We start from the raw sequence: 24,899 nt of genomic DNA, 5'->3' as shown, positions 1-24,899 counted from the left end.
TTGACTAACATACAGAATTAAGTCTTTAATTTATTATTAGTCTATTGTTATTGATTTTACTCTTTTATTTTCATGTAATATCAGGTTTATTAGTAATCATTACTTGAGGAAGCCTACATGTATTGACCAAGATGTGGAATGGGGATATGCCTTTGATGTCCATCTAAATGCATTTTTTCCACTTTTGATAATACTCCACTTTTTCCAGCTGTTTTTTTATCACGGTAAGTAATATTATTTGACTGCATATTTAGCATAACCATAAGAGTTTGCTATATTTAGCTAGAATAGCACAAAAAAAAAAAAGCAATACTTGAAGTTTGTTACAAAACATTCTCTTGCTTAGACTATCATATCACTGCATTTATATTTTAAATAGAATATTAAGAAACTGGCAATGATTATTTATGACTGCACATATTTGGGATTTTCTTCATCTAGGATTGCCTTGCATTCCTGCAGAACAAATATATATTATTAATCTTGTCAATCATGCTGAAGGGAACTATGGGACATTTGTGTATTTTCCTGGAAAACTACCAGAATCAGTGTATAGCCACCTATTATGATGTAAGAGATTTGTCTCCTCTTTTCCCTGGGGTTCTAAATAAATGCTTGGGATAGCTTAACTTGAGTATCAATTTGATGTGCCACTTCCTCTTATTATATATTATATTAAGATACTATAATATTCCCCCCCCCCACCCCATAGCACATAGTAGCAAGAACATCATGATATTTCACTTTAGTTAGGAAAAACCTAGATTGGAATTGCCATCTAGGGTATGAGGAACTTTTCTTATGAGGGTTTTTTTAACTGAAGTTGAGTATTAATCTCATACACGTGGAAGCTTTTCATCCGATGATTAGGCAAACTGGATAGAGAACACAAGCAATTAACCGATAATAATATATACTGGCCTCATAGTCTTAGTTGCTCCAGCCATAATTTTGACTGTCCAGTCTACCCTTCCTCTGGGAGTTCAATTAAATTCCTTTATGTTTAAGTATGCCATTTAACATCTTTTGTGTACAATATGTATATCACACAAGTGATTTTTTTTCAATATTTAGCAAGAATATATGGGTTGGTGCAAAGAGGTTTTGCAACTTTCTTTGAACTGACAGTTAAATGTAGAAGGAATGAAAAGTGAATGTATGCTTCCTTTCTTTCTTCCTTCCTTTTTTGGCACTACAGTCCTATATGTAGGACCTTGGCCTCCCATTTCTGGGTTTCACAACTCATTACAAGGTGGGGTTGTTATCCCCCCCCCCCAAACTCTCAACCAGTGTAATTGTCTGTGAAGCGTTGTGTTCTTAAACCAGTTTGCCTGCTTTGCGGGAGGAAAAACTCCAGATAAACTGAGGAGAAAAACCCTGCAGTCCATGCCCAAGACTGGCTAACTTAGCTATGTCTGAGAAAGATCCTTAAGCTCCTCACATCGGCGATGAGAGAATGTATGCTTATCAGTCTTGCTAAATTTCTTAAATATTTGAAGCTATTTAATCTTTATCTTATCTATTCTATTTTGAAGTAATGTTTTATAAGAGCAGGTGGAATTGAGCTCCAGTAATTTAAAAAAAAAAAAAAAAAAAAAATTATCACTCTTTATTTTGTGAGATATGTGCAATGTTATCATTGTGAATATTTGATTTTGATAAACTGGTAAAGAAAGTGGCATTGATTATGATGGATTTTTTTTTCCTCCTAAAAACACAGTTTGTGCCTGCTGTCAAAATAAGGCTAAACAGTTGAACATCCCATCATCATATCTAGTTTACTAAAAATTAGAATTTAAAAACGCGCCTTTTTAGGATTTCAGGAATGGGGAAACTTTCCATTGTTGTCTGCTCATCTGCTAGGTGGAGTATCTAAAACATTTGTCATTTTAAGTAATTGGTCAGTATGCCCTGGAAGGTCTTGGACCAAGAGAGCCAAATGATGGAAATTCTTAACTTTAAAGAATTATAAATTAATTTTTATGTGAGATCTGGAGTTACCAATGCAAGTTTTCATATTGTCTATAGAATTCGGCATTAGATGTTATTCATATCTTTTTTTTTTTTTTTTAACATTATTACAGCCACAAAACTGACCTCTTATTAACTCACTTATATTTTGACTAGATTTCAAACTAGCATCTTCAGAGCACAACTGCTTATTGCAGCGCATGAATGATTATGAGTATAGGAAATGGTTCAAATGGTAATGGATGAGACCTGAAGACTTAATTTGATGCTCTCAAATGTTGTATAAATTAGTCTTTTTTAAGAATTGTTTGGTTGAAGTTAATCGTATTTTGTATGGATTCTGATCATTAAATTTTATCATTAAAAATAGTTTAAATTCAAAACAACGATCAATAGGAAAAGACCTCTAAGACTTGATGCATGAAAATTAAAAGAATAACACAATGTGTTTCATGAAAAAATGAATTATAAAATGGGAGCTTAAACTCCTGAAAACACAGAAGAATTTTGGGGAAAAAATGCAATACTACATGCAAAAAAAAAAAAAACTAAGAGAGGCCTAATAAGAATTGGCTTACTACTGAAATATTAGATTTATGGTGCCAAAAAAAAAACAAAAGCTTTCTACTCAGAGCACATGTAAATTGCTAGAAAACCACAAGCATTTAAAAAATAAAATTGCACCTAAATGTAGAGAAGAAATCAAACTGGATAAATCAAAAAACAGATATATGTTAGATTGCAGCTTTTCATCGTAATACAAAATTAGTATATAACAAATAAAAACTTTTCAAAAACACACAAACCTATACTACTAAAGATAAAGAGGCAGTCAGTCTGATTGGCAAAATGAAGTGAAGTTAAAATTTATGAAATCTAGATGAGCTATTTTAAACAAATTTTTGCAAAAGTTAACACAGAAAATTATGAAAAAAAAAGTCTGGTAAAAGTGAGGATACCCAAAAAATATTAAAGATGGAAATAGTTGCTGTAATCAGGCGGATGAAGCCTGTGGTAGAGATGAAGTATTGAGGAGAAAACAGCAAAGCACTATTTATTGCAGTTATTCAACCAAGTCTTAAATTCTGGGTAAATTCCTAATGACTGGAAATTGTTAAGAATAATTCTCATAAATAAAAAAGGCAGCAATCAGGAATGTACAAATTATGGATCAGTAACTTTATTAAGTCATGCATGTGAATTATTTATCAGAATTATACAAAACAGAATTAAAGCAACTTATGCATGGGATTTAGGAGATGGAAATCTACAACTGATGCAATTTATATTATTTTACAATTAATGTGGGAAAAATAACAGAAATCTTGATCGCTGTTTTATAGACTTCAAGCAAGTTTGACTCATTAAGCAAAAAAAAAAAAAAAGAGAATAAAACATACTGAATATCGCAGGTGTAGACTTCTGTGGCTAATTGGTTCAAAAGATATATTTCGGTGATTACACCACATTTTTTTATTATTCAGTTATATAAAACACTGAAATAATAGTTCCCGACAAGTTTCGTAAATCGTAGGATTTACATCTTCAGGGGGTAAATAGTATAACTTAAAGTTTAAACAAGAGAATTAATAAATACAAATCATAACCATCTGGCTATTCATAAAACTCAAATAACAGAATGCAGATATATAATGTTATTGAATTGAACAATACTGGACGATGTCATTTGTTCTCATTCATACAGTTCGAGCTCAGATTAATTGAGGTAGATTTTTTATTAGAGCTGACCACACTTGATGGAGAATTAAACCTTGATTTTTATTGCATTGGATTGGGTTTTTTAACATATTAGCAGCTTCTTTAAATTTTCTAATATATAACTGTTGTTTTCTATGTATGACATGTCGTTTTTTTGCCAGAGTACATCGTGTCCGGTGGAAGTGGTATGGAAAGCAAGACCCGTTTTTTTGTTCTCTTTTGTATTGTACATCTTTTTGGTGTTCAGCCATGCGTATTTCTCCAGATCTTCATGTCTGCCCTACATAGCAAATCCCACAAGAGCAATGGATTTTGTAGACTCCTAGTTTTCTAAGAGGATGATGAGGTGGTTTTGGTGGATGTAGGAATCTTGAGATTTTTTCCATAGGAAGGAAGGAAGGCTACTTTTATGTTGTGTTTGTTCATTAATTTGGCTAGCTTATCTGTAACATTTTTGATATAAGGAAGCGAGATTGCATTTTTGTAATCCTGTTTTATTGTGTTGTTAGCTGGAGGCATTTTAAGGATTCTCTTGATGGTTTTTGTTTCATATCCATTCTGCTGGAGGTTTTGTGTTAAGTATTTTAGTTCTTCATTACATCTTTCTTGTGTGCTGGAGATATTGTATGCTCTGTCTTGAAGAGTTTTAATTAAGCTTATTTTTTTTTTTAAGGATGGTGGTGTGAGGTTGCATTTAGAAATCTTCCAGCGTTTGTCAGCTTCCTATATACTGAGAAGGAGAGTTTACTTTTTTCATTAACTTCTAATAGAATATCCAGAAATGGAAGTTTTTTATTTTTTTCTTGCTCTAAAGTGAATTTTATGGTGTTGTGCAAATTGTTGAGATAATCTTTGAAATTGATAAGTTCATCTGTTGTTCCACTGAATATGATGAAAATATCGTCCACATAGCGTAGCCATATTTTTGGTTTTTTATGGTAATTCTTAAGAGCATTGTTTTCAAATTTTTCCATAAATAGGTTTGCTAATACTGGTGATAATGATGAACCCATGGCCAGTCCTTCTTTTTGTTCCCAGATTCTATCTTTATAGGTGAAAAAAGTATCGTTTATACAATGTTTAAAAAGATTCAAGATGTCCGGAGGGAAGAGGTCTTCTCGGAGATTCAAAATTTCTTGTCTAGGGATGTTTGTAAACAAGCTGATGATGTTGAGACTTGCTAAGATGTCTGTTGGACCAATATGTATATCTTTCACTTTTTCTATGAAATGTTTACTATTTTTTATGAAGGAAGATGTTTTTCCTATATGTTGTGAGATCCTTTTATTCGCTTTTATTATGACAATATTTTTGTCATCCTTTAACTTTTTAAGGCAAACATATTCATTGTAAGGTAGATTCCTACAAGGTAATCTGCTTTTTAATAGTAAAGCTGTACTTTCTATATGGATAAGATCTGCCGTGTTGTCCGGTAGATTTCTAATTCCTTTTTCTATTTATGCTATGATATCAATTTTTGGAAGGAAACGTTTTATTATTGTCATAATAAAAGCGGAATAAAGGCAACGCAACTGTCGTTTGAAATGCTACAGAATATGATAACAAAATGAAAAGTCTTCTGGAAGATACCAACACCTACAAACCCATAGACAGAGACCCGACTTGGCCTACACACAAAAAAATAAATGATCTAATAAAAAAAGTGCCTCTCTGGACAGAAGAACTTAAAAAATACTTACAATCAAAACATCCTTTGATACCAAGAATATATGGTGTTCCAGAGATCCATAAGACAGATATACCTTTAAGACCAATAGTAGATGGAAGAGATTCACCGACTTCCAACTTGGCGAAATACCTCACCAACATGATCTCACAACATTTAGGAAAAACATCTTCCTTCATAAAAAAATAGTAAACATTTCATAGAAAAAGTGAAAGATATACATATTGTTCCAACAGACATCTTAGCAAGTCTCGACATTATCAACTTGTTTACAAACTGACTTCCAACTTGGCGAAATACCTCACCAACATGATCTCACAACATATAGGAAAAACATCTTCCTTCATAAAAAAAATAGTAAACATTTCATAGAAAAAGTGAAAGATATACATATTGGTCCAACAGACATCTTAGCAAGTCACATTATCATCTTGTTTACAAATGTCCTGAGACAAGAAATTTTGAATCTCCTAGAAGACCTCTTCCCTCCGGACATCTTGAATCTTTTTAAACATTGTATAAACAATACTTTTTTTCACCTATAAAGATAGAATCTGGGAACGAAAAGAAGGACTGGCCATGGGTTCATCATTATCACCAGTATTAGCAAACCTATTTATGGAAAAATTTGAAAACAATGCTCTTAAGAATTACCATAAAAAACCAAAAATATGGCTACGCTATGTGGACGATATTTTCATTATATTCAATGGAACAACAGATGAACTTATCAATTTCAAAGATTATCTCAACAATTTGCACAACACCATAAAATTCACTTTAGAACAAGAAAAAAATAAAAAGCTTCCTTTTCTGGATATTCTATTAGAAGTTAATGAAGAAAGTAAACTCTCCTTCTCAGTATATAGGAAGCCGACAAACACTGGAAGATTTCTAAATGCAACCTCACACCACCATCCTTAAAAAAAAAAATAAGCTTAATTAAAACTCTTCAAGACAGAGCATACAATATCTCCAGCACACAAGAAAGATGTAATGAAGAACTAAAATACTTAACACAAAACCTCCAGCAGAATGGATATGAAACAAAAACCATCAAGAGAATCCTTAAAATGCCTCCAGCTAACAACACAATAAAACAGGATTACAAAAATGCAATCTCGCTTCCTTATATCAAAAATGTTACAGATAAGCTAGCCAAATTAATGAACAAACACAACATAAAAGTAGCCTTCCTTCCTTCCTATGGAAAAAATCTCAAGATTCCTACATCCACCAAAACCACCTCATCATCCTCTTAAAAAAAAACCAGGAGTCTACAAAATCCATTGCTCTTGCGGGATTTGCTATGTAGGGCAGACAGGAAGATCTGGAGAAATACGCATGGCTGAACACCAAAAAGACATACAATACAAAAGAGAACAAAAAAACGGGTCCTGCTTTCCGTACCACTTCCACTGGACACGATGTACTCTGGCAAAAAAATGACGTGTCATACATAGAAAACAACAGTTATATATTAGAAAATTTAAAGAAGCTGCTAATATGTTAAAAAACCCAACCCAATGCAATAAAAATCAAGGTTTAATTCTCCATCAAGTGTGGTCAGCTCTAATAAAAAATCTACCTCAATCAATCTGCGCTCCGACTCTATGAACGAGAACAAGAACATGTGACATCTTCCAGTATTGTTTAACGTCAATAACGTTATATATCTGCATTCTGTTATTTGAGTTTTATGAATAGCCAGATGGTTATGATTTGTATTTATTAATTCTCTTGTTTAAACTCTTTAAGTTAAAAGTTTAAACAAGATTTAAATCGTAGGATTTAAAAAAGTTTAAATCCTACGAATTACGAAACTTGTCGGGAACTATTATTTCAGTATTTTATATAACTGAATAATAAAAAAAAATGTGGTGCAATGACTGAAATATATTTTTATACTGAATATCATTTTCCAGTACTATAAAAATACTATGGCAATAATAAAATTTTCGATTTTTAACCTGCCTGAAAGAACTAGTAAAAGAGTATATTCCAGAAAACATAGGAATAACTGTGAATGATGTCAAAATTTACATCATGTAAAAAATATGCAGATTATATAACACCGTTCCAAAAGCTAAGGACGAACTACATTTTTACCCATATATGAAAAAATTTCACACGACTACAGCCAAATGTGGACATAAATTTATTGCCAGCATACTAATAAATTATGTTACAGAAAAAATGTGTTATAAATTTCGTACACATTAAATTGCAATACCTTTTTTGGCAAAAGGTTACAAATTTCCTAAGGATGTAGTTAAGGAATTAATGTATAGTGCTTACAGAAACTATGCAGAGAGACATTTCAGTATGGAATGTGCCCACTCCAAACTGATGCAGTTCTCACAACGTCATACCATACTTAGCACCAAGTGATTCAGGAATTCTTGAGGCAAACTGGCCCACTCCTCCTCCTCCTCCTGCAGAGCAAGAATAAGGCTTTATTTTCTGGAGGAGAATTTCAAGCAGCAGTGCTTCTCCCTATTGCATTCCAAACAGTTCTGTGGGATTGAAATCTGGTGAGCATGCTGTCCACTCAATTTGATTAATATCCTTGGTCTCCAGAAGTATCTCCACATGTATGATGTGGTGTGGCATTGTCATCCATAAAAATGAATTCTTTGCATACATCACCACAGAATAATGGAACATGATGATTGAAGAACTTTGTTGCAATATCGCTCGACAGTCATAGTCCTTTTTTTCCAGTACTCGTAGCTTGGTGCTTTAATGGAGCCAACTTGCAAGGCTGACCTGCCATGCTGTGTTGATTATGTTTTGCTGTTATAACCAAAAATCTGTCTTCATGCTGCATGGTAGAGTGAGGATGACTTCTTAACAAACATCTGGAATGCATTCCATTGGTTTGAAACCTTGCCCAGAGCCTGAATACAATACTATGTGAGATTCAAAACTCTTTGGTAATATCAGTAATTCTGCAGCCTTCTTCAAACTTTCCAATGATTCTTCCCTGCGTGAAATCATCTAGATGGAGTCTTTGAGACATTACAGGACATTCAAGTTTGCAACTTTATTTCTTCACGAAATGAGAGCTTCCTTCAAACACAATTTGCCTAGTGTAGCCTTTTGCCTTTTATCCTGTTGGGTGCTACCACGTAACTCCTTTGCATGCAATTTGAAAATTTGAATGTGCATAACCACTTTCTACTTGAAACTGTCACTTATACAAATTGCCACGAGCTGATTCATCAGAATTTGCAGTTGTAATCTTCAGAAATAATGTTTGTCCTTAGATTTTTGGACACCAGTGTAGTATTATTTACAGATAATAAAGAAAACTTAAAGTACATAATTAAAAACCTACATAAAAACAGTAAAGTAAAAACTATGCAATTCAAATAAATGTTATTAAAACCAAAACGATTGCAATAGGCAGAAATAAAGAGAGCTGAACTTAGAAGTGGAAGAAAATAAACTGCAACAGGTTAACACATTCAATTACTTAGGCCCATTAATTACAGACAGGCTAAGTTATGAAGAAGCTATTAAACACAGAACAAATCTAGGGGTGTCTATTATTACCAAACTTACAAATATATAGAAAATACACATTCCTCCAAAGAATTTAAAATCAATATTTAAAATACTAACATGGTGTTAGTGTGGTGCTCCCCACTGTTCTTTACAGTGCAGACTTCGGTTATCAAATGAAAGAAAGAAAGAACAAAGATTGATAGTCTTTGAAAACAAGCATTCAAGAAAAAATAAATAAAACATCATGGAATGAAATGAAAACCAATCAGGAGATCAGAGAAAAATGATGCTACGATACTTCAATAATTGAAAAAAAAATCAGCAAAAAACAGTTGCAGTAGTATGGATGTGTATAAAATGCCTACTAACAGGTTTCCTCAAGTTCTCCATTATGGAAGAATAGAAGGAAAGAAACCACTGGGAAGACCTAGAAGGAAATGGATACAAAACATCAAAAATATAAGTGGTCTGAACTATTACAGAAGTTTAATTAACTTGGCTGCCAGTAGATTGGACTGGAAAGTTATTGTTCATGGTAGCCTCAACTTGCCTTAGGCAGATGACGACAGACTCATGACTGAATCAGTCAACATAGACCGTAGTATTCTGCTGGCATCTTGGCATCAAACATCTGTTTCGCTAACCTTTATACTTCCATTTTGTTTAAATGACTATACCATCTTAAATGAGACCTGCTCACACATTTTTGAATGCAAACAAGGCCAAGTCCTTCCTGATGTCTTCATTTTTAATGATTCTGCCATTGATGCTATATGTTCAGGCCTATAATTTTTCTCACAACTCTTATATCTTTGGGCTCTAATCTTTGATCAAGTACTTTATTTCTAATCCAAGTCTCAGATCCATAACTGAAAACTGGTTCGAACACTGCCTTATTTTCTGTTAGTTTTGTGTTTTGCTAATTTCTCTCTTATTCCATATAAATTTCTTCAACTGGCTTCCTACCATACCAACTTTGCTTATTTTGTTGTCTATTTCTAAATTTAATTTGCCTTCTTCACTAAAAATTGTGGCTAAATAGCTGAAATATTTCACTTGTTCTTCTCAACTGAAGTTTTTGTGCCTATTTTCATAATTTTGGTCTTTTTATTGCTGATTTTCATGCCAAATTTGTTACAGCTGTTATTTAATTTAATTAGAGAGTCCTGGAGACTTGTACTTGATGTGTTTAGAAGTACGTCATCATCTGCATAAAGCAAAGAGCTAAGTTTGACATCTCCAATTCTAATATCAGACCTAATGCCACTTTCTTTCATGATGTGATCCATATAGATGATGAATAAGAGTGGAGATAAATGTGCATCCTTGTCTTACCCCAATTTTAAATCAAGCCATCTTCCTTTATTTTTTCAATTCTAACTGCTGACCGACAACTTAAATATAGACATATATTGCTCTATGTAAAGCTTCCGTAGCTCAGTCAATATAGGTGAAGCCTTTTATTCTGAAAGAGCTGAGTTCGATTCCCATCAGTGGATCAGAGAAAAATTGTGTCATGAGGAACCTTTATCTGGTCTTTTGCTGAAAGGTGAGTTAGCTGGTCTCATACGGTGGTGGTGGTGGGGGGGGGGTTTCACTCAGAAGCTCGGGTTTTTCGTTCCCCAGAACAGGCTAACTGACCCTGTGAACACATGCATCTACAGACATAGGACACACCAGGAGGCATAGGGATAACCACCTTATCTACAAGTTGCAGTTAAAGTCCAAGAATAGTTGGAGGGTCATGGGCACTTAAGTGCCTGTAAGGACCACTGATGATGATGATTGCTCTATATAATGTTCCATTTATCCCATATAATTGTCATTTTTTGAAAAACTTTTCTCTGGACACCTTATCCTATGCCTTTTCGAGATTTTCTAAACTTAACTACAGAACCTTGTCATATTCCCATGATTTCTCACCTTAAAGTGAAAAGTCTTAAAGTGAAAATCTGATCTTAACAACCTGTGTTTGGCCTGAACCCAGCTTGTTCTTCTCCAAGTTTCTCTTCTGCTATCTTTCTCAACCTCTTTTCAAGTATACGTGCATAAATCTTACCTAGAACACTTAGTAGAGAAATTCGTACATAATGCTCACATTCAACTTTATTCTCATTTTTATAGATGGGTTTTATGAGAGCTCTACTCCAATCTTTGCAATTCATCCTTTTGACTAGGGGCCTTCTAATTATGCAGTGGAGCCACTGCAAAATGTTTCTACCTCCATACTTAGCATCTCTTGTCAAATATCATCTATTCCAGCTGCCTTTCCTTCATATGTACTCCTCTTTGTATTCCTCTTGTTCTAATATGGTTCTGTCATTGTTTGTTTCATTTAAGTCTTTCAAAGTAATTACTCCAGACATCTGGGATGGGATATATTTACTCTTTCCTCCACTTCTAAATGGTTTTCAATAGCTTCCAGAACATTTTCCCACCTTCCCGATATTTATTTTCTATATTCTTACCAATGTCCTCCCATGACTTTTGTTTAGCTCCTTTTACACATAACTTAGCTCTCTTACATTTTGCTCTGTTCTTTTAGGGTGTGTACTGACTTATTTGCTAGGAACTATAATTCCAGACATCTGGAATATATTTACCTTCAGTTTTTGTCACCTTTATCTTTGATTCCTTTTATGGTACTCTTTCCTCCACTTCTAAATGGTTTTCAATAGCTTCCAGAACATTTTCCCACCTTCCCAATATTTATTTTCTATATTCTTACCAACGTCCTCCCATGACTTTTGTTTAGCTCCTTTTACACATAGCTTAGCTCTCTTACATTTTTCTCTGTTCTTTTAGGGTATGTACTGACTTATTTGCTAGGAACTGTCGGCATGCTTTCTTCTTTTCCAAGACAGCTTCTTTAACTACTTGTGTCTACCATGGAGTTTTTATTTTTCTCTCTTTTACAGACAACTTCACATCCTTAGCTGAATCAATGTCTGCCTCAATTTATCACTGAGAATTAAAAGTTTGGTTCTTGTTTTCAAACTGTTTCAGATTTTCTTCAATTAAAACTTTCTTACATACTGTTCTTTTTAATGTAACATCCATTTTTATTCTGCTTAGCAGAGAAGGATAATGGTTACTTCCCATTTCCAGTCCTCTGTACACTCATGTTTGAACAATCATGAAGATATCCCTATCAATAATTGACATAATGGTGTTAGTCTAATGATTGGAAAAATTCTTCCACTTCTTTCTTAGAACTGTCTGTGGGATCTTAGGCCAAATAAGTTTCATTGTTCATTTCCCTACTTGAAACTCTTCCAATTGAGAAGTTTATCTTATGTTTGGTGTTGAGTGCTGTCACTATGCCTTCCTTTCTGTGATCATTATTGCCTGAATATATAACATCCTGTACTTAGTATTTAGTAAGATATCACTTGTTTTTGTCTTCTTCACCTGAGTAATGCTAGTTATATCCACATGATATTTTCATTTTATTTATTTATTTATTTATTTATTTTATGATGATTAACCCACCGCCCAAAAACTTGTAAACTTTTGTGCTTACATGGATATAAGATATTTTAAGAACAAGGCATCTTAGTGCCATTTGTGAGCTAAGGTTCAGTATCTAAATCTAGGAATTCTGTTCTGTAGACTGAACATTGAACTTCCTAAGCCACCTCATGCTTTTATCAGTAGGATGGGTATACTAGACCACTGTTTCCCAATTTTTTCAAGTAGCAATCCACCTTTTATAATAGCTAATTAACCTGTGACCCCCACCACATTTGCATAAAAAGACATTTTTAATAGAGTAAAGAAAACACATTAAAAATAGATTTTTCAGAATATAATTCAAATCATTCAAATGTTGGCACACTCAACATTTAATGTTGAGTGTGCCAACTAAAGGCAATTGACTATTGGCGAATTAAGTACACGCCAATTTGCATTAGATGGTCCATTGCGGACATTATTGAATTACATCATTGCAAACATGGCAGCATCAGCAAAACATACGGGTGATCTTCATCTGCATTAAGGGGCAACTCGCCTTTATTCAACAATCCATATTCAACAGTCTGTTATCAAACATAGAGACACTGATTAAAAACGAATTTTGCATAGTGAATATTTTTTTCAGTTTACTATTTGTAACATATAATTTCGAAAACATATTAAAGGCCTGCCATAGCAAATAATTAAAATAATATAAAATGTTTATTATGTATGAACATAGCAGGCCTTTGACATTTTTTAAGTATCTACCGCAGTGGACCTTAAATCCCTTCCTTTTATTTATCAAAAATAAGTGTTACTACCATTAGTAGAATATTGCAGTGAAGCCATATTGAAAAATAAAAAAGTGTTAAAAACCTTCACAGTGAAATTTCCTATAAAAATAATTGTAGCTAAAAATTACTGCAGTGATCACCTCCAGAAAACACTTCGTAACCCCCCCCCCCCCTAGGGGGTCACGACAACCTGGGCAACATAAACATTCATGTCATATAGATTTCAAATTGACAACCTACACACTGGAAAGCAGGGAACACTATCTACGTCGTCAGTTTTTAGTATGCTTTGCCATCATATTCGTAGATCATTGAAATTTACCATACCTTTTATAAATTGATATAGAAAACTTTCACTGTGTATATTATGATTATATTTTCTAATATATATATTAATTATTTATTTTATTTTATTATTTACTTATTTATTTTATTTTTATTATTATTATTATTATTATTATTTTTTTTCAGTTCTGATAAGCCACGACTGGTTTATCTCCACCCTTTTTGGAAATACATTATGGTTGTTTGCTCTTATGTATTACATATATATTACATTCCTTGGTTATAGTGGTAAGTAATAAATTCATTAGTTAGCAATGTATAATTTATATGTTTAGATTGAAATAATGTTTTTTTTTTTTGTAAATTTCAAAATATAAATAATGCTATCTATATGCATTTATTTAGGAGATTATTATTACATGATACCTTCATGTAATAATATTACATGAAGGTATCATCAATTCTGTGAGGAGTCCATAGACTCATCGAGGGAGGGCACCTACTCTACAACTCTGTCTCCACCACTCAGTCTGCCAATTACAATGAACCGCAACTGCCCACCACCACTACTACTAATTTCACAGACAATCACAAACATCCATGGCAGGATTCGAATCCATAGCCTTTTGGCTGGAGAGCAGATACACTAAACACTCGACCAACTAGGCCGGCATATGAGATATAGTCTGCTTTCTTCAGAAAAGTCAGCTGGAAAATTTTCATACACATCAAGCATATTAAACATTGAGACTGTCTACATTGATTATTACAAGTCTTTAGAAATAAATTATCTCATTCTTTAATGTGAATAGAATCCACACATTGTGACAACAGGACATACAGTGATGGAAGGAACTCAGGATTTGAGAATGGTAGATCTGGTGTTAGCATCGGAGGTCTATGATCACTCCCCAGCAATATGGTACATAATTATATTGCTGGGGAGTGATCATGTGGTCTTTATTTGGTTTAGATGAGCAGTATTTTTAAACAGAGTTGCAAAAAAATAAAATAATAATAAATAAATAAAATAATCTTGCAGGATTCCCTGACTAAATTGAATAACTACTGTGATAAATTTGGTGAATTTATAAATTTTGAGGAGGAGGAGGAGGATGAATTATAAGGCAATTTCATGAAAACAAATCGATTTCAGAGCTATAGTTGACAGGCAACTATAACAAAAACTATTTATATGAAATTAAGAACTTTTTTTTATGTAAAACTAATACATAATTTGTTCTGTGTAGCATGTAAACTAAAGAAATATCAGTAATAATAATATCATCATCATTAATAACATGAACATCCCCAAGGGGTGTTCAGGTTACTATGTAAGTAATACATGATTAAGTTTACATTATTAATCTCCTGTCAACAATTTTCTTACAAATCTTTTTTTTTTTTCCAAAAAAAAAAAAAAAAACCCTTGTTTTTTTGTTGCATCTAGCATTTCATTCTTCTAAGGCATTTCTAACTGAATCAATCCACCTAGATCTTAGTCTTCCTCTGGGTCTCTTTCCTACAATCTGGCATCAACCATTTGTTTTGCTAACCTTTCTTTGCCAATTCTATTTAATTGGCCATACCATCTTAGATTAGTTCTGCTGACACATTCTTGAATGCTAATAATGTCAAGTTCTTTTCTAATATCTTCATTTTTAATACGATTCTGCTATTGATGCTGTCGGTTCACTCCCCTAATTTTTCTCAGAACCCTCATATCTGTGGTCTCTAGTCTTTGATCAAGTGCTTTATTTTTAACCGAACTCTCAAACCATAACTTAAAACTGGTTTAATATTGTTTTGCATACTGTTAGTTTGGTGTGTGGGCTAATTTCTCTCTTATTCCATATAAATTTATCTAGCTTTAATTATTCTGTTGTCTATTTCCAGATTTAATTTGCCATCTTCACTAAAAACTGTGCCTAAATAGCTGAAATATTTTACTTATTCTATAGGATCTCCATTCAGAATACAGCTTAAGTTTTCTATGTTCCTGCCTGTTTTCATCGTTTTGGTCTTTTTATTGCTGATTTTCATGCCAAGTTTGTTACAGCTGTTATTCAATTTAGTTAGTGAATCCTGGAGACTTGCACTAAATGTTTAGGAGTACAATATCATCTGCATAAAGCAAAGAGCTAAGTTTGAAATCTCCAATTCTAATATCAGACCTAATGCTACTTTCTTTCAAAATGTGATCCATATAGATTATGAATACGAGTGGAGATGATGTCCATCCTTTTCTTACCCCTGATTTTACATCAAACCATCGTCCCGTATTTCCTGCAATTCTAACTGCTGACTGACAACTCAAATATAGATTATGCAGGAAATACGGGACGATTTTCACTTTAAGACATAGTTGAGAGATCGTGGAATATGACAAGGATCTGTATAATGTTCCATTCACCCCATATAATTGTAGTTTTTTGAAAAGCTTTTCTCTAGGCACCTTGTTGTATGCCTTTTCCAGATCTACAAAACTTAAATACAGATCCTTGTCATATTCCACGATCTCTCAACTATGTCTTAAAGTGAAAATCTGATTTTTGACTTCTATTTAGCTTGAATCCAGCTTGTTCTTATCAAAATTTCCACAATCTTTCTCAGTCTCTTTTCAAGTATGCTTGAGAATTCAACCTTCTGAAAAGGTCCTCTGAATTATGCATAGCCACTGCAAAACTTTTATTCCTCCATACTTGAGCATTTCTGGTCGAATATCTACTCCAGCTGCTTATCCACATTTTAAGTTTTTGACAGTGTTTTCTTCTTCAAATATTGATATGTACTCCTCTTTGTATTCCTCTTGAAAATTCTCTAGTGTGATTTTGTCACTGCTTGATTACTTTAAGGGTCTTTAAAGTAATTACTCCAGACCCCTAGGATATCCTTATCTTCAGTTTTCATGTTACCTTTATCATCTTTGATATTTAGACTCTGATATTTATTCTCTGATATGTATTCCTATCAGTTCTTCCCATGACTTTGTTTAGCTACTTTTTCACAGCTTAGTTCTCTTTCATTTTTGTCTTTATTCTTTTAGGGCATGTGCTGACTTATTTGCTATTAACTTTTGCTATGCTTTCTTCTTTTCCAGGACTTCTTTAACTTCTTGTGTCCACCATGGTGGTCTTAATTTTTCTATCTTTGCAGACAACTTCGCCACATAATTTTTGATGATCATTCATTTGACAAGAAATAGCAAGAAAGTAACTTGTTCACTTTTGTTTTGCACAAAAAATAAAAAAATAAAAAAAAATAAATTTTGGCTGAAAAAGTCATGCCATATGAAATCTTGAACGATTGCATTTTATTCTTCTATATTTATGTATGAAGTACTTTTGAAAGAATGATGTTGAATATTTGGATTATGCTTTTTCTGGATTTGTTCTATATGATTCTAGTGAATCTGACAATTTGTAGAATAATTCCATGGGGTACAAATGCAGATTTAGCTTGCTTAATTCATTTCATTGCTAGAGTTTCAAAAGTCCCAAAACAAATTATAATGATTAGAATGTATTTGTAAATAAAGAAACAATGAGAGAACAGTCATTTGAAAATGATAACAAAAAAACTTTGAACTATTTTTCATAAATAAATAAAGTACAAAATTTTATTACAGCTGTATTTCACCATGGAACACTAAACTTGAAAAGAGTTTACTCTGAAAAACAAACACCCCCTTGTTTTCTGGTATCTTGTAAATTTTTCCAAAACATTGTATTTGTCAAATTTACAAGTGATTATGATATTTTTTACAGATTTCTATTTTTTACCCTGCACATCAGAATTCCAGCATGTTGTAGTTTGGTAAAATGCATCTTAATAATGCATTTACCAGCATTAATTAATATTAATATTAATTAATGATGGTTTGCTATTGACAAAATGCCAACCAGGCACCCTTTTATTATATAATATCCTTACATTTTTGATCAAATATACCAAATGATAATGATTTATTAGATAGGTTTTGTAATATATGTTACCACTTTAAGATTCATTTTGTCCATCCAGCCATCTGCAACTTATTATGGGATAGATTTAATCAGGTCTAGTGAAATCCTTATAAAAGTTTGTCGTGAGCCCGATCTTTTTTTCTATTTTCAGAGTTAGAACAGGATAACACATGAAAAATATATATTGCAGTAATCTGCTCTGACTTAGTAAAATTTAATTTCATTGGCTACAAGCAGTTTTTTTTTGAAAAACTTTGCAAAAAATTTTAAAGCTTGATATTAATAATTCTGCTCTGGTTGGATAGAATTGAATGAATTTTTTTAAATTATTAAAATTTGTCAAGTTCAGTTTTAATATCTATTGGAAAAATTAGGAAAATGAAATTTTATGTTTCACATGACGAATCATCACCCTATTGAAGTAGTATTTACATGTTATAGAATGATGCTTTAAAATACAAAATAAATATTAGAATCTCAATGATTATGTTATCTACATCTTAGATAATGTAACCAAAAACTTATGTTTAGCAAGAAGAAAAATAAACTGTATGTATGAATTATGAAAGCAATCCATCAAAAATTATTGGTGAATTGCTTGTTTGATGAATTGTTTATTCGATTAATTGCATTTTCAGTGAATTCTTGTTTGATAAATTAGCTTTTGAATTGTTTTCAGCATATTTCATTAGACCCTTCCAATATGTGTAGGTTTTCTATAAATATTATCCACATAGTGTTCCCAGAATGCTAGTTTATGTCTTGCACTGTTAAGTGCTTGGTTTTCTAGAAATTTCATGTAACATTTGGCTGGGGGGGAGGGGCGCATTTAGCTGTTTGTATGTTTTTCTTTTCTATAAAATAAAAATCCAGTTGTATGGTGAACTTGAATAATTCATATATCCTAGAGAAGAAGTGTGGATTCATAAGATCAGTGGTTTCTTTTAATGGTACATTGGGAAATAATGAAATCTGAATCTTTTAATATTTCAAAGTGAGTAGAATTTTTAATAGAAGAAGTAAGACCTAGATGTTATGTACTATCCAGTCGTTTTCAACTCTTGGTGATCCTGTGAACAAAGGTCCATCCCACTAGGCCTCTTGTCCTTTTTTCAGTAATTGTAAGTTCAAGTCAGTGAGTTCCTTTATGTTGTCCATCTAACTCTTTTGTGGTCTTCTTCTCATTCCCTCAATCTTCCCTAACATAACTGCCTTTTCCAATGATTCATCAGCTCATAATATCACCAAAGAACATCAACTTCTGTTTAACGATCGTCGCCTCCAAGGAGCATTCTGTCTTTATATTCTCTAAAACTTTCTTATTGGTTATTCTTGCAGTCTGTGAGATTGTTAATAGTCTCCTCAACACCCATAATTCAAATGCTTTCTATCTTCTTAATAATCCAGCTTTCACATCCATACCTCACTACAGGAAATAGCATTGCTTTGACAGTTCTAACTTCCATGGCCTTACTCACACCTCTATCCTTTATAATTTTTGTCAGGTTTTACATAACTTTTTTTCCCCCATGATTATCCTTCTTTTAATTTCATCTTCACATTTACCATCATTTCTGATTCTGGACCCCAGTAAATCATAACTTTCAACAATTTCTGTTTATAATAGAGGAAGATAATCCCTCCATTATAAATCCATTTAAATTGCCATAAGCCATCACTTTTTTTTTGCTGATGTTTAAATTAACCCCAGCTTTGTTACTTTCCATCTTAACCAATAGAATCAACTGCTCCAGTTGATTCTATTGATTAAGTTTCTTCCTTAGTTTCTGCTGTGAGGGTAGTATCACTGCATATCTTAAATTATTTATTTTTCTGCCACCATTCTTAATTCCAGCTGGATCTTTTGTCTAAATCAGCCATTCTCGTAACATATTCACTATAAATGTTAAAAATGTAGGGCGACAGTATACAACCCTGCTGCACCCCTTTTTCCACTCGAACACTTGTCTGTTTCTCCAAAGACTGTTTTTAAAATTTCTTGGTTGTCATACAGCTCTTTTATCAAAAGAATTAGATGTTCAAGTATTCCCATTGATCTCATTACAATTCACGGTGTTGTGATCCACACAATCAAAAGCTTTCTTATAATCAATAAAACAGATGAATACTTCCTTCTGAAATTCTCTTGTTCTTTTCATAATCTATCTCATGTTTGCTATTTGGTCTCTAGTTCCTCTACCTCTCCTAAAGCCTGCCTGTTCTTTGGCATTTCTCATTCACATATGGCTTCAACCTTTGTTGGATCACTTTCAGCATACGAGGGTGGTCTGAAACGTTCTTGGCCTAAGAATGAAAAAATGAATTTATAATTTCAAAATTATTTTTCTTTTTCAACATAATCTTCCTTAAGACTAATACATTTATTCCAGCACCATTATACCGCCCCTGTTGCGGTTCTCAGTAAGATCTGCAAAATACCCCTCTACAGCTGCAAAATACCTCTTGATTCGAAGAAAAACGCTGACCAGCAAGGAAGAATTTGTTTTGGGAAGAGATAGAAGTCAGAGGGAGCCAAATCTGGGGAATAGGGTGGATGTTCCAACAATTCATAGTGCAGATCCCTTAATTTTTCCATTGCCAAAACACCTTTGTGGGCAGGTGTATTGTCCTGATGAAAGATGATTTTTTTTCTTCTGCAAACCAGGTCTTTTCTCATGAATTTTTTTTGCCTAGTCTGGTTAAAAGATTGGAATATTATTCTCCAGTTATTTTTTTTTTTCTTTTGACGATAATAAACAAAATGCCTTTAGCATCCCAAAATACTGATGCCACGACCTTTTCTTCTGATGGAACCTACTTTGTCTTCTTTGGTGCTGAACAACTGGCTTCTGCCCGCTGTTTGGATTCTGGTGTTTAATGGTGAATCGAAGTATCATCCATAGTAATAAATTGACACACAAAATCAGTTTTATTCTTTTTAAAATGCTCCAAGCACTGTTCAGAGATTTTCTTACAAGTGCATTGTTGATCTGCTGTAAGCAAGCACAGTACCCATCTGGCGCAAAGCTTTTTCATTTGCAATTCTTCATACAAAATATATCCTACATGTTCTTTTGAAATGCCCATAGTCTCAGCAATTTCACGCACTTTGACTCGCTGTCATCCACTACCATATAATATGCACTTGATCAATGATTTCTGGTGGTGATCATCTTCAAGGCCATGTTTAAACTCGACAGCCCATTTCTTCTTCTTATTATTATTATTACATCGCACCCCCAGGGAGTCCAAAGACTCATCGAGGGAGGGCATCTACTCTACAACTCCTTGTCTCACTACTCCACCAACCTTCATCGTCCAGCACCGACTACAACCATAAGTACTTTCACAGACAATCACAAACATCCATTCCCAAGGCGGGATTCAAGCCTGCAGACTTTTGGATGGAGAGCGGATATGCTAACCACTCGGCCAACCAGGCTGGCAAATTCTTAATTGTCGAAAACGAAACAAAAGAGTGCCCATAGACTTTTTTGCACTTCAAATTAATTTCTTTTGCCGTTAAACCTTCTTTTACAAAGAATTTTATAACTCTTGATAAAATTCTATACTCAATTTTATAATTGAGTATAGAATTTTATAATTCTATACTCAATTTTATCCATTTCAAGGGATACAGACACTTTTGCTTCAGACAGCTGTATAAAACAAACCACTTTGTTAGAATGATTTGCAATTTCACATAGATGCTTATGACAGATGTACTAACTTAGAAAAATAAAAATTGTGTTGCTATGTATGGTCGAGGCTGAGAACTTTTCAGACCACCCTCATATTTCCATATTTAATTTGCTACTTCACTAAAAATTGTGCCCCTAGCTGAATTATTTTGCTTGATCTATAGCTTCTCTATAGAACAAATAAAATAATGTGAACATAGTATCCTGTGCATCCACTTGAGGGTGCTATCAGGAATTTGATGATGATGATGGATTCTCTACTCAGGATGCAGTTGATATTCTTCTAGTTCCTGTTTTCATAGTTTTGTATTTTTATTGTTAAATTTCATGCCAACTTTGTTACAGAAATTATTCACTTTCACGAATTCTGAAGAGTCATCCAGTTTTTTTTTTTTTTTTTTTCCCCTAAGATTTATTTATTTGTTTGTATAATACAATTTGTGTAAAGAAAAGAGTTGAAATGAACTTGTTCATGTTGGGGTGATTAGCTCTCTCATCGTCACCCAATCTGATGGGGGGTGAGAAAAAACACTGTGCCCTGTGGAAATTTCGTGCTTGTATTTTGGCAAATGTGCTATGTATTGTAATAGTTCTTTAATTGGAACCACATCTGCCTGGTAAGGGAGAGAGAGAACAATATTTATTTTAGGATATATTAGAAAACAATAATGAAGGAGAATGATATTTGTTTTGGAAATTTGAATTGCTCAAAGGTGTTTTAAAAAAAAAAAAAAAAAAAAACCTAGGAAGAGACCTCCACATGGCCTTTTGGGAATGCTGAAAACCATTCAGGGCTTCTGACCTGATGCGCAATCCTCACCTTCTCATTGTGCACCCTGTCGGGTTAAACAAAGCCCTCGCCTGTTGTTTTCATCAGGGAACCAGGGCAAACAGTGAAAATTCAGCTACTGGAACAAACATAAACCCCAACTCAGCATTAGCAGAGATCAAGATTGGCACCATCAACATAAGATGCATCAATGGAACAGAAATGGAATCTTAGCAACCTCAGCATACGTTTTTTTATTATTTTATGAAGTCGAGCACTTTCACCTTTTTCACTTAAAAGGAAGCACTTTACAGCTTTTCTTTGGCATATCATCCGAATTGCCAACATCACTAATCTTGCGCTTTGCAGCCATTATTACGTAACATAAGGGCTACTTTAACACAAGCACTGCGACACCACGATAGTTGATCTGATAACCGAGAACTACTCAGAATGGAGCACAATTTAAAACTTATGAAATGTTCATCTCTGGAATTTTCCATTTAATATTTTTGGACTGGGGTTGACCATAGAAAGCGAACCCATGGATAAGGGGGAGGACTGTGGTATATATTACTTGAAATCAGTTTGAATTACATTTGAGATATTCAGCATCATCCAGATACTTCACAAATGCTAATTTTATAATAAAATTCTACAGAAAAATTTGCAACTAACATGCCATATGAGCTTTCTGAAAATGCAATCACTTGGTGCAGAAACAGCATACATATGCTAAAGCTAGTTCCCTCCAGCAGTTTATGCACATGCAGACATTGCCCGAAATGAATGTGTTAATACAAGTTAATGCCACTTTCCTTTGCAATATGATCCATGTAGTTGATTATTGTATTTTTACCATAATCTTCCCATGATTTTTGTTTAGTACTTTTATATAATGCTTAGCTTCCATTTTTCTGTATATTCTCTCAAGGCACATGCTACTTACTTGATAGGAGCTTTTGATATATATTTTTCTTTTCTAGGACTGTGTCTTTAACCTCTTGAATCCACCACAAAATTCGGCCTTTTCTCTGTTTGCAAACAACTTCATTGCATGTCTCCCTCCCTGAATCAATGTTTTCTTTCATTTTTGCCACTGAGTTTCCAAGGTTTTGGTTTTGTTTTCAAACATTTAATTTTTTCTTGGATAATATTTATATAGAACATTTACCTATTGTGTATTAATTCATTTTATTTTTTTCAAAAAATTACTGTATAGGTTTAATTTTTTTTCCTGTTTTTTTTAGCATTGCCAATACTGAAGAACACCCAAGTGCTGTTATACCCAATGACAGTTACATTTTTATTATATGTGACAACGCTTATCACAGGATCAAATTTGTGTATCTTAATCACTGATTTTTATAAGTATCGTGTGCTATAGGACATTGTGCAAAATGATTGGAACTGTATATAATAATAAGGTGCAATTAGATACAAGAAAAGAGACATTTATTTGTAAGAATGAATTTTATGTTTATTATGAACACTTCCTTGGAATTTGTATTCTTTAATTTTGAAATATATTAGAAAATGGTTTTGTATAAAAAGGAAACGTTGTACATGAGAAATGTTTTGATTTCTTAGTTAATGTATAGACCTATGGTATGTTTTGAAAATTCTAATTCTTAATGTTATAAATATTGAGATAAATGTAAAAGTCTGAGCAGCTTAAATTTATTATACAAATGATAGAATTACAGGCTCATGGCATGTTTATTTAACATAATTCATCGTTAAAACTGGCAAATATAACAGTAAGTTTATATAACTTTATATATGATTTTTATGGTGCATTCTGTTTAAAAAAAATAAAAAATTCACTCCATATTCACACATCTGATTGTAATTCAGCAGACAAACAATAGCAAACTCCTTTAAAATTTGAAGTTATCATTCTGTATATTACCATTTCATTCACTTTGTAATAAATCATCTTATTCAACTAGTCTTAACAGTAGTTTTATTTAATATAACTGGTCTTCCCCCCCCCCCCCCCACACACACATTTTCTTTTTAATGAAAATAGAGGCACCCATATTTATGTTAATGTGGTTGTAATTCCTTCCATTTCTCATTGAGCAAAAAATGAATGACATTACTTAAATGAATATTTTGATTTTGTGTACTAAAAGTTAAAATCTGTGTGTGTGTGTGTGTGTGTGTGTATCTGAAATCTGAGACGTGATCAGAAAAACAGTGATGTGTTAAATGATTTGACAGCATTGATAACCTTGAGAAAATGCAGATATGCTGAACTGTTGCAGCTCCATCATTGGGTTCTGAATAGTTGCACTGTAACATTGTGTACATAGATAAACAAGATATAACAATGCTTATATTTGATAATTTACATAAAAATACAATACAAAATAAATTAATTTACTATTGAGGATGCTTGGGATATAAATTCTGTTCATAAGGTTATATCACTTTGCTACAATACGCAGTAGTGCTTACATGAGGTTTTCCAGGCAAATCAGTTTCATTATTAAAAACTACCATGAATGTTTTATACTGAATAGGGTCATTCCATGTGAAATCAAATTAAAAATTAAATTGAAGTTGTATAATTTTGTATTTTGATGAAAGTGATTATTTGATTACCCTCTGTCTTTAGATGAAAAGAAAATATTTTTTTTTTAGATTTTTCCTACCAGTTATGTTAACCATTTCTTATTTGGCAGATCTGAAGAATTTTTGCAATTTCTGATTATATTTACTGCCATTTTAATGCAGAAGTGTGTAGTTTTTGATTTTTTATTTGCATTTTCAGACACATTGTTTTTAAAGATAGTGGCTACTTGCTTTAGGTATGTTCTAAGTGCTCCTTTTCCCCATTTTGTATTCCACCCTACAGATCTTAGGTTGAATCTACGTCTGATTTTATGCATGTTTCATATACACTTATAGTGGAATATGTACGTCCCAAATTGTCTCAGTTAAATCCTTTCTTATACAGGCTTTTGGGGGGGGGGGGGCAGTCAGCAAAGAATTAAAAATACGTCCCGGCCAGTGTGGCATTAATGCATTGGA

The 24,899-nt window shown here is 33.0% G+C and overlaps 1 protein-coding gene across 3 annotated transcripts in view; it reads left to right on the top strand.

Annotated features, from left to right (window-relative positions):
• The window catches only part of Unc50 (Unc50 RNA binding protein), a 130,018-nt gene extending 106,207 nt beyond the window's left edge, over window positions 1-23,811 (top strand). For all 3 annotated transcript variants that reach the window (XM_090396770.1, XM_090396771.1, XM_090396772.1), the window contains exons 6-8: window positions 85-224; window positions 13,612-13,713; window positions 23,111-23,811. In XM_090396770.1, the coding sequence (XP_090252896.1) occupies window positions 85-224; window positions 13,612-13,713; window positions 23,111-23,247 (379 nt within the window). In that variant the 3' untranslated portion in view covers window positions 23,248-23,811. The remainder of the gene's footprint in view (window positions 1-84; window positions 225-13,611; window positions 13,714-23,110) is intronic.
• Window positions 23,812-24,899: the final 1,088 nt, after the last annotated feature.

Source organism: Typopeltis vanoorti, chromosome 8 (genome assembly GCF_054136105.1).
Source record: "Typopeltis vanoorti isolate ZY-2024b chromosome 8, IOZ_Tvanoo_1.0, whole genome shotgun sequence".
NCBI lineage: Eukaryota > Metazoa > Arthropoda > Arachnida > Uropygi > Thelyphonidae > Typopeltis > Typopeltis vanoorti.
Note: the sequence above shows the minus strand (reverse complement) of the source record. Positions and strands in the feature narration are given on the sequence as shown.